This window comes from Ictidomys tridecemlineatus, chromosome 1, assembly GCF_052094955.1.
Source record: "Ictidomys tridecemlineatus isolate mIctTri1 chromosome 1, mIctTri1.hap1, whole genome shotgun sequence".
In the NCBI taxonomy this organism is placed as follows: Eukaryota; Metazoa; Chordata; class Mammalia; order Rodentia; family Sciuridae; genus Ictidomys; species Ictidomys tridecemlineatus.
The window spans coordinates 33201602-33213149 of record NC_135477.1 but is presented as its reverse complement, the minus strand read 5'-3'; the positions used below and the strand labels follow the sequence as shown (position 1 = coordinate 33213149).

Below are 11548 nucleotides of genomic sequence, written 5' to 3'. Positions count from 1 at the left end.
TGAGGTTCTCTCCTAAGAGTTACCATCTTTTTAGGTATCAGAAAAGCTCCAGATTGAAGAGTGCCAGCACCTACTTTAAAGGTGAGTTATTGAGAAGTAGGTAAATCTCCATGTGTCTTTCTTCATTTTGAATAAAGGCTTAACCTTCCATAAAAAAACAATAAAAATTTTTAAAGAGGTTAAGTCTCTTTTTTATGACCATGACCTCAGGAACCCCAATTTCAGCCTTGAAAAAGTCTCACACCCCCCAAAAAAGTATTAGTGGAGGCTGGGTTGTGGCTCAGTGGTAGAGCGCTTGCCTAGTATGTGTGAGGCACTGGGTTTGATCCCTGGCACCACATAAAAGTAAAAGCAAATAAAATAAAGGTATTGTGTCCATCTGCAACTAAAAAAAATATGTTTTTAAAGTATTAATGGCAAAATTATGTGGATGGTATGAGAATATTGCAGTGTCTTATTTAAACTAAACTTTTATGCTATTACACTGTTTGGATACCTGAATTTCTTACTTGCTTTGTTTAAAATAAAAGACATGATCTTGTTGTGTTTCCCTGGCTGGCCTCAAACTCATGATCCTCCTTATTCAGCCTCCTGAATGCTGGGACTATAAGGCAAGCACCACAGCACCCAGCAATTCTGGATTTTAATAGCACCTAAACTATTTGATTGAAGGCATTTTACCAGTATTTTATTCCAAGAAAGGGATAGAGCTAAAACTACTTTATGTAAAAATGGGATGATAAATGTTCTAAAAGCTTGCATTCCTCTACTGCCAACCTCATGTAAACAAATGTAAGTGTGAGAGCCCCAAATTCTTGACTCCTGACTTGGAGAATGGGTTTTCGTATTGCCAGAAAAACCACTAGGTGGCACTCTTCTAATGATCTATCTAGTCCATGTAAGATACTTTGCCTAACCAAAATTTGAGTTCTAACTAGTCACTTTAAATCTTCAGATATAATGAGAAATGAATGCATTAAAACACTTGTCAATAACCAAACAATTGGTATTCATATTCAGTACTTTATTTAGTTACAAAATGACTCCATTTTATATGCATTTGCCTTTGTCATCAGTAAACAAGGTCTTGAGACAAGCCTAGCCTCCTTACCCTCCCTTTAAATTTTTTGTCAAGCTCTTGGTCTCTTCACTCTTATGACTCCATTTATACTCATTCTTCCCCTTTCCCTACCCCCTGACAATTCTACCTACCCAATGTAGATGTTTTCTATATCTACATTGTAAATAATTCACATTCTCTACTTTACAATAAAAATTTCTTTCTGCCTAGTACAAATTTTTCAAGAACTTTTCACTGTGCATTTTACTTCAAGGTCAGAATAAATACTTGGGGCCTGACTTTTTATCAGTCTTCCTCCCACAACCCTCCTAAACCAAACCTAGTACATCTTGTATAGCTACTAAGGTCAGAAAGGCCTGTTATCCTAATTTTAAAAAAATATATATATATACACATATATATATGTGTACACACACACACACACACACACATATAATTTGTATTTTTGTCTACAGATATTCCTTTTTTAGTCTCCTAAAATTTCATAATAGATTGCCAATTTGAAAGATACCTTTTTGTTAAAATCACAGCCCACACAGCATGAATTACTTTTTTTAGAAAAAAAATTGTTCTAATTAGTTATATACAACAAGAGAATATATTTTGACACATTGTTTACAAATGGAGCATAACTTCTCATTCCTCTGGCTGTACATGGTGCTGAGTCATACCAGTAGTGTAATACATGTCTGTCTCATTCCACAGTCCATCCTTCCCATCCCCACTGCCCCACTCCTCCCCTCTAAACAATTCAGATTTCCTTCAATCTTCCCTACTAACTGTCCACTGTGGATCAACATCTGCTTATCAGAGAGAACATTCAGCTTTTGGTTTTTTGGAATTGGCTTATTTCACTTAGTATGATGTTCTCTAGTTCCATCCATTTACTTGCAAATGCCATAATTTTATTCTTCTTTAAGGCTGAGTAATATTTCATTATGTATACATACCGCATTTTCTTTATACATTCATCTGTTGAAGGGCATCTAGGTTGGTTCCATAGGGTTTTTAAAATTTTTTTTAATTGTTGATGGACTTTATTGCTAAAGATCAAACCCAGTGCCTCATGCATGCTAGGCAAGCACGCTACCACTGAGCCACAACCCCAGTCCTGGTTCCATAGTTTAACTATTGTGAATTGAGCTGCTGTAAACATTGATATGACTGCATTACTGAAGTGTGCTGATTTTAAGTCCTTCGGGTATAAACCAAGGATGGGGATAGCTGGGTCAAATGGTGGTTCCATTCCAAGTTTTCTGAGGAATGTCCATTCTGCTTTTTTTTTCCCTTATTTTTTTTAATTGTGTTTTCTAGAATACATGATAGTAGAACATGTTTTGGCATAGTATACATACATGGAGTATAATTTATTCTGATTAAGATTCCATTCTTGTGGTTATACATAATGTGGAGATTCACTGGTGGTATATTCATATATAAACATAGGAAAGTTATAACCAATTTATTCTACTATCTTTTCCATTCATACCTCTCTCTCTTCCCTTTATTTCCTTTTGTCTAATCCACTGAACTTCTGTTCTCCCCTCTATTATGTGTTAGCATCCACATATCAGAGAGAACATCTGACCTTTGGTTTTGGGGAATTAGCTTATTTCACTTAGCATGATAGTCTCCAGATCTATCCATTTAGCGGCAAAAGTCATAAAGACATCCTTTTTATGGTTGAGTAATATACCATTGTGTATATATATCACATTTTCCTTGTCCATTAATCTATTGAAGGACACCTAGGTTAGTTCCATAGCTTAGCTATTGTGAACTGAGCTGCTATAAACATTGATGTGGATGCATCTCTGTAGTATGCTGATTTAAGTCTTTTGGGAATACTATGAGGAGTGGGATAACTAAGTCAAGTGGTGGTTCCATTTCAAGTTTTCAGAGGAATTTCCATACTGCTTTACAGAGAGGTTGCATCAATTTGAAGTCCCACTAACAGTGTATGAGTGTACCTTTTTCCTCACATCCTTGCCAACATTTACCATTTTTTCATATATTTGTTGACCATTCCTATTTCTTCTGTGAAGTGTCTGTTCAGTTCCTTAGCCTATTTATTGATTGGGTTGTTTGGCTTTTTTTTTTTTTTTGGTGTTAAGTTTTTTCAGTTCTTTATAAATCCTGGAGATTAATGTTCTGTCTAAGATGCAAGTGATTTTCTCCCATTCTGTAAGCTCTCTCTTCACGTCAACATTGTAAAAGTTTTATGTGATAAACCCAAGATCAACATCATTCTAAATGGAGAAAAATTGAAAGCATTCCCTCTAAAAACTGGAACAAGATAAGGATGCCCTATTTCACCACTTCTATTCAATATAGTCCTTCAAACTCTACCCAGAGCACATAGGCAGAAGAAAGAAACAAAGGGATACAAATAGGAAAAGAAGAACTCAAACTATCCCTGTTTGCAGATGACATGATTTATATTTAGAAGACCCAAAAAATTCCACCTGAAATGAATTACTTTTTCTTCTCAGTTTCATCTGCTTTGATTCTGTCTTCCTCCTACTTAGGCTGACATAGCAAACTTTTATTCTATTACTTACCATAGATATTTCCAAGATCAGACTTTTCTCTCTGGAATCTTTTTTTGGAGTACTTTTAGACATAGAATCATTTACTATTTCTAAGTTCCATATGGCAGAAAATAGTAGGAAATTAATTTATTATCAAGTTATTTTGTCTTTTTAAAAATGACCATATTGGAGGCAATAAAAATTTAGAAAACAACAAAGATTCAGAATAGTCTGTTTAAAAATTTTTAAAGTAAATAAAATATTTTATTTAGGACCAGGATCAATTTATGTTTTTTAAAAAATATCCTTAAAGGCAAGGCTAAACTGTGAAGACAAGAGATACCATTTTAGGGAAGTAGGCATTATATTTTTAATTATATTATGGTCCAAAGGAGTAGAATAAGTAAACCCCAGGATATGACAAATCACATACACAAAATGAGAATCCGAATGAACTAAGAAGGAATTTACATAATAATTCAAAAGTTAGTCAACAGTTCTTTAAAAATTTGACATGTACCTCAAGAATTACTGGGATCATTAGCCAAGTGTGATGGCATTTGCCTGTAATTCTACCTACTTAGGAGGAGAGACAGGAGGCTTGCAAGTTTAGGCCAACCTGGACATCTTGGTGAGACCCTGTTTCAAAATAAAAAGGACTGGGGATGTATTTCAGTAGTAGAGTACCCCCAGGTTTAATCCCCAGTATCTATCTATCTCTCTCTCTCTCTCTCTCTTTCTCTTTCTCTCTCTCTCTCTCTCTCTCTCTCTCTCTCTCTCTCACACACACACACACACACACACACACACACACACACACATCAACACCATTAAACAATGGTCTGGGACCATTAAACAATATTAGAAATGAATTCTTTATATCCCTATTTATTCCTTTAGCACATACTTTGTTAAGATTTCCTGTAAAGGTGAAAACAAAACAAACAGCTCTACTTTCCAAGATGTGGAAATTCTTCAATTTTTATTGAAGAATGCATTAGGAATGTTCTCACCCACACTGATTTATTCTGATATAAATACCCTAAGTATGCACAAAATGTTCTAGGTTTGTACTATCCAATAGCCACATATGGCTATTAAATTTAAATTAATGGGCTGGGAATGTATTTCAGTGATGGAGTGCTTGCCTAGCATGTGCAAAGTCCTGAATTTGATCCCCAGCACTGAAAAAAAAAATATGTATGTGTTTAAGTGACATAAAACTAAAAATTGTATTCTGTGCAGTTATGGAATATTTCCATATAGCAGGAAGAGCTAGTGCTATTTTTTATCTAATCAGCAACCTAGATAGTATATTAATTACCAAGACTGAATGGCATCCTCTTAGAATTTATTGCTTGCTCAGTTTTCTTTCATTCACTTGAGAAACTTTCATTAAATATTTCTTATTTAGGTCATAGAAATGAGAAATGGAAGTATAGTCCCTACCCTCAGGGAGTATGGTCTGTTGGGGAGACCCAGACAGTTATAAGCAACAAAAATGAGTGCTGAAAGGTTTACACAGGGAGTTGCAATGGGAGCCCATAGGAAGGATTTAGCCCAATCTGCAGGGATAATGAAATTCTTCCCATGAAAAGTGATGATTGAATTGGTGGATAAGTAAGAGTTATTATTTTGGTGAAAAAGAAGAGAAAGATGCTCTAGGCAGAAGGATCAAAGGCAAAGACAGGAGAGAGAGACTGGTATGCAAGGAAGTACAGGTTAATTTGATATGAAAAGTTTAAGATGCCCCAAGAAAAGTGGTAAGACATGAGGCTAGAAAGATAGGCAAGGGACAGGTTGTAAAGGACCTTAATCTTGTTTTATTGTGAAGGTTAGGGTGAAACATTAAATGATATTTACTTTAAAGTGCCCAGATCACATTTACATCTTACATAAATCACATTGGGAGAAGTGGATGAAGAGGTTGCACAGAGGAAATAGGGAGGCCAGATGGGAGTGTGCTTTTAATAATCCAACAAGATATGATGATAGCTTGAACTGAGGTAGAGACAGATATAGATTCAAGAGATTTTTAAAGGTAAGATTGAGTACACTTAAGTTTTAAAGTACTAAAGGAAAAGAATATGAAGCTGCTAATCAAATTGACTAGCATATTCTTACAAATGTCCTCTGTGTCAGGTGATTATCAGGTTGTTAAATTCCTATTCCTTAAAAATATTTGAGAAAAAGCCCTGAGAGTTATAAATCAGTGAGTTTCTCTGTATTAATTAAATTCTCATAAGAAATGAGATAAAAGATGAGAAACTAAATTCTTAATCAAGTTCTGGATCAATGGATTGAATGCCAGGAGACCAGAATTAGCTATGTGATTCTGGGCAAGTCACTTTACTTTTCATTTAAAATGAAGGACTGGGTAACTTTTAAACTGAGCCCTTAGGGGACTGTTGGAGATATTTCCAAAGGCAGGGATGTCACTTTTAGGTGTAAGATTTTATGATCCATCAATTGTATGCCCTGTTTACTAAAATAAAGTATTATGATAAAATGATATATAAATTTATGATGTTTTATAATTAAGCTCTTGGCTTTAATGCCAAGCCAATGGAGATTAAACTGTAATTTGTGTGTGTGTGTGTGTGTGGGCACTGGAGGTTGAACCCAGGGCCTCATGCATGCTAGGCAAGTTCTCTTCCACTGAGCATACTTCCCTAGCACTTTTTTTGGAGACAAATCTTCACTAAGTTATCCAGGCTGATCTCAAATTTGTAGTCCTGCCTCAGCTTCCCAAGTAGCTGAGTGTAGCTCAGCATGCCCAATGCCCTCGGAGGTGGATGGAGTATTCTTAATGGTAATTCAGAGAGTTACAAAAAATCTAAATAATGTATTTTAAAAATAAGAGGTAAGAAAATATTATAGTACATTTTATAATTCTATACAAAATGCTGAATATTAAAGAAAAATTTTACTTAAAGCAAAAATTATCATCTAAAAACAACAGCAACAACAAAAACTTTTTTTTTACTCCTTATTCTCCAAAGATGCCAGATAAATTAAACTGTGCTAAAGTTTCATTTACTGATTTTTAATTATTTATTTTGTGTCTTCCTAAACTATGCTTCACACAGAATATGTTAAATTTAAGATTTTTTTTTAATTCCAAGAACTATAAAGGCTGAAATTTTTAATGGCTTCTAACGTACTGGCTCAGTTAAATACAAAAAGGAAAATTCATAATGTTCTAAGAAAATTAGAATATTAATGTCGAGGGAGAATGAGTATAGACATTCTTAGCACAGAAACAAAAATAATGGGGTCTTTTTTTTATGAACCCAGAGTGCTTTGTCTTCAAAATAACTAATATTGTTGAGATTGTCTTTAGTTAAACTAAAGCTGTATGCATAGTATTAAAATTTTTATTTTAAATGCAAAGAATTAAAGATATTTTGAATGTTTAAAATATTAAGATAACTTTTAGTTTTAAAGAAACAAGATTCCTTTATGAAAACAATTTATTAAAAGATGTGAGTATACATTCTTGAATCATGATTTTTCTGCTTTGGATATTTTACCTGTTGTCTGCATGTAAAGCTGACTTCTTGTCTGCCTTTTATTGCTATTAGCTAGAGGTAAGATTTTTGTAGAGCCTATTGTATAACAAAGCAAATGTTTGGAATATGTTGACAGCCATGGAATTGGTATAGTTTCAAAATGTTTCTATAATCATTCACCTAAGGCTAAAAAGAGTCAAGTGTATTACAACTTTTGAACTGCATGTTGGATAACCCTGCTAAATTTATTGTGATTAAGGATTATAGTGATTAAATGGCAGATTAGAAGTTTAACATTATTAAAATATTTGTGGTAATGGGTGTGGAAAACAATCTCACTAGTAGAAATTTGAAGTTATAAATAGTTGAAATGGTTATGTGTAAATATTATAATATATGTGTAATGAGTAAAATTTAGCAGTTCAACTCATGTGTATTTTACAATTTTGTTTTAATTCCTTTTAATTTATTTTTTGTTTTTAATAGTGTTTGCCAGCTCTGAGCCTGTGCCAGGATTCCAGGGGGATACCTTACAGCTAGCATTTATTGACCTCAGACAAGTAAGATATAATAATGTACTTCTCATTTACTACCTTTTATCTTATCTCATATCTTTTTATTTTTAATGCTACATGAGTGCTTGTTTGCTTTGAAACAACCTTTTGAAAAATGCTTTCTTGATAGCCATGTATTTGGCATTTCTCTCTGAACCTATATTCATTCAATATCTCAGTGTTATAGAGCATTCTCACAATGAATATTTAATTTAGTCATTATACCTGCAAAGCACAGGTATAATGTTTAGTGACAATTGAAGTTTATTTATGCTTTGTTTAGTGACAATTGAAGTTTATTTCTTAAGAATTTCATGGCCATATATTAAAATTGATGGTAGCAACATTAATTTCAGGACCCAAGTTAAATGTACATTATCACAACCTAAAAGTAACCCCTTGCTTAAAATTTTGCCAGTGGTGTAAAGAATGCCTTTTTTGTTTGTTTTTACAAACTTTATAAATTTTCAGAAAGATGAAACTAATTTTCAGTAATTAATTAGAGGGCTGGGGATGTCTCAGTGGTAGAGCACTCACTTAGCATGTACAAGGCCCTGGGTTTAATCTTCAGTCACACACACACACACACACACACACACACACACACACACACACACACAATAAGCCAAGCACGGTGGTGCACACCTGTATCCCAGCAACTCCGGAGGCTGAGGCAGGAGGATTGCAAATTCAAAGCCAGCTTCAGCAACTTAGTGAGGCCCTTAGCAACTTAGTAAGACTCTGTCTCAAATAAAAAAAGGTCTGGGAATGTGGCTCAGTGGTTAAGCAAACCTGGATTCAATCCCTAGCACCAATAATAATAATAATAATAAGAAGAAGAAGAAGAAGAAGAAGAAGAAGAAGAAAAGAATATATAATAAAATATGTATTATTATATAATAATGTTATTACTATTGTTACTAGATATTTGCATAATTCTTTTTTGATCATAATACTCTTAAGTTTAATAACAAGTGTGAAAATCTTTTTTTCTGCTTCCTTTGATTTTACAACTCTGACATTTCTGCTTTGTTGTTTTTTTTTTCTCTCTTTTTCCATCTTCCATATTTTTCATTTTATATTTTTCTTCCTCTTTCCTCCTTCTCCCTTGTCTTTTTTTTTCCCCTTAATTCTATGGTTAAGGAGGTTAATAGAGCTGGGGAATCACAAGGGTGTGCATAAGGGGATGATCTGAGTTCAAGGGTTCAGGAGTGCTTGGCAAGAACCATATGGAGACTGAATTAAAACAAAGGCATTGTGTTGTCAGTCTCCTAGTGATGCCCATTCCCTTTGGGGGATGAATATGACTGGGGTGTAGCTCTATAGGTATGACACACTCTACCATAATAATATTTGCAGATGGCCAGTTTGAGCAGTTAAGGAACTTTGATTTTAGTAAATATTTGAGGATAGATCTATTTTTGCTCTAGTTCCCGACTGGTGTTTAATAAGTACTTATCAATGGCTATATATACATTGTTTAGAGAGGAGATGTGGTTGAAATAGATAAAAGAGTAATAGAGATAGTTTCATCCTTGTGGAGCTTAAAAATTCTTTATAGAAGTAAAATACCCACGAACTAGGTAGGAATCCTTATGAGACAATTAGACATGTGGAATTAAGTGGTATATCTTTAAGTCAGGTTTAGAAGGAAACTGAAATGGCCATTTCTGTCCCCATATTATGTCTGTTTAGCACTAAACATTTTTGTTTGCTCAGTACTCAGATATTATGCCAAACGAAGAATACTCTTATGAATGGCTTAGATCTATAGATGATTGACATTGCTAAGTTGGGAAAATTATTAGGAAATAAAGGAAATGGACTCTCAACTTCCATTTCAGTTTAACAGAAGAGATTTCTTTCTACTGGCAGTAAGTCATTTTCCTGTAGAAGAAGTTCTCTGTTGCAGTTCTGTTTTCCTGAACAAAATGATCTAATATAGAAAACTGCTTTCTTTAGCAAGTTGGAAATAGGTTTCATTGTATTCTTGTTTTCCTAGTAAGTTATGCAGCTTACCTGGGGTAAGTTTTCCTGTTGCAAGAAAATAGTATGTTCTCTAACCCAAAAAGACAACTTTAAGAGGGGATGATTTGAGGATAAGTTCCATAATACACAAAGAATTTGCAAAAAAATTGAAAACTATTACATGATATTTTTTGTGTTATATGAATTTAGGTGGTATTAACTAGTTTTAATGATATTAACTAGTTCTTAATCTCATTGTAGGTTTGTGAGTAGGGCCATGGGCTTATGAAACTTGAAGAATTTTGTTCCTAGTAAGCTGGGGTTATAGCTCAGTGACCCTGGGTTCTATCCTCCTGCACTGGGGAAAAAATAAAAAAGTAAAAATGATTTTATTCCATGATTTGTCCAGATAGATAGTTGGTTTGATTTAGATTAAAAACTTTGATTCAGCTGGGTATGGTGGTGCATGCCTATAATCCCAGTGGCTTGAGAGGTTGAGACAGGAGGATCACGAGTTCAAAGCCAGCCTCAGCAATTTATTGAGGTCCTAAGCAACTCAGCAAGACCCTGTCTCAAAATAAAATACATAAAAAGGGCTGGGTTGTGGCTCAGTGGTTAAATACCCCTGGATTCACTCCCCAGCCAAAACAAATAAACATCAACAACAAAAAAAAAAAAAAAAAAAAAAACACCCTCTGATTCAGTTACTTTCTTTCTTCAAAGACCATTGATGTCTGATAGCATAAAAGTCCTTTTTACAAGAATATAACTCCCTAGGGAATTGTCACTAAGGCATACTTTTAAATATTAATAATATCTCAAGTCATTTTGGTTGATTTACTTTTCAGGTATGTACACTTAGAAGACATTAAGTCCTGGTTGGCTTTTCCTTATCAGTGTAATTTGTTTAAGAGACTTAACTGAATTAAAAATTTTTACTATGTAAATATTAAACACAATTCTGCAGTATGGTAGTAAATATGCAGTATTATAGACCAGTGAATAGAAAATTGGACTTTTATTGGCACATTATAATCATATATAATGATGGGATTTGTTGTTACATATTTGTAGATGAATATATATAGCAATATAATTTATATCATTTATATCATTCCCCAATATTTCTCCTTTCTCTTACCTCCTGCCTTCTCCAGACCCTTTCCTCTATTCTATTGGTCTCTCTGATTTTCATGAGAATTCTTCTAGTTTTAAAAGGGCATAAAATAATTTTCCTTGATTATTGTTTTATAATATTTTTTTAATTGTAGATGAACACAATACCTTTATTTTTATTTGTTTATTTTTATGTAGTGTTGAGGATCAAACCCAGTATTAGGTGAGTACTCTACCACTAAGCCACAACCTCAGCCCTTCTCTGATTATTAATGTTAAAATCTGGTCATATTCTATTCTACTTTTATATTCTAAAATGGTTAGTAATTCTTGTTTTTAGCTATTTGATCACTGTAGCATAACTTAATCATAACTTATGATTTCAGTAGTTAATCTATTTAAAATGGTATTTTCACCTATATTTGCTTTTTAAATTAATTTATAAACAAGTGGCAAAATGCCAAGTATGAGAATAGGCCAAAAAATAAAACTAAACTTGAAAACAAAAGCCTCACATGAGAATATACAAGTTTTTTTTTGCATCAGATGTTAGTGATTATTTAAATAAGAATGCCCTAAAATTTCAATAGTGGTTTTTTTCTGAGTTCATAAAGATATTTTACGGCATAGTGTTTTTACGAAGTAGTATATCACTAAACATAAAGGGGTGCTAATACCTTTATTTACATTTTAGTTCAGTTTCTGCACTTTTCCTTCTTTTTTTTCTAGCCTGTGATCCATTTCTGTCTTAATAGGGAAGCTGACAGTTCTTTTCAAGTGTACTTA

The 11548-nt window shown here is 33.5% G+C and overlaps 1 protein-coding gene across 9 annotated transcripts in view; it reads left to right on the top strand.

Annotated features, from left to right (window-relative positions):
- Positions 1–11548, top strand: part of Exoc6 (exocyst complex component 6) — a 193190-nt gene that overhangs the window by 153528 nt on the left and 28114 nt on the right. For 8 of the 9 annotated variants that reach the window (XM_078037990.1, XM_078038005.1, XM_078037999.1 and 5 more), the window contains one exon: positions 7611–7684. In XM_078037990.1, coding sequence (XP_077894116.1) covers positions 7611–7684 — 74 coding nt within the window. Of the gene's footprint in view, positions 1–34; positions 82–7610; positions 7685–11548 lie in introns of all 9 variants that reach the window. The other variant, XR_013434312.1, reaches the window with a different exon arrangement.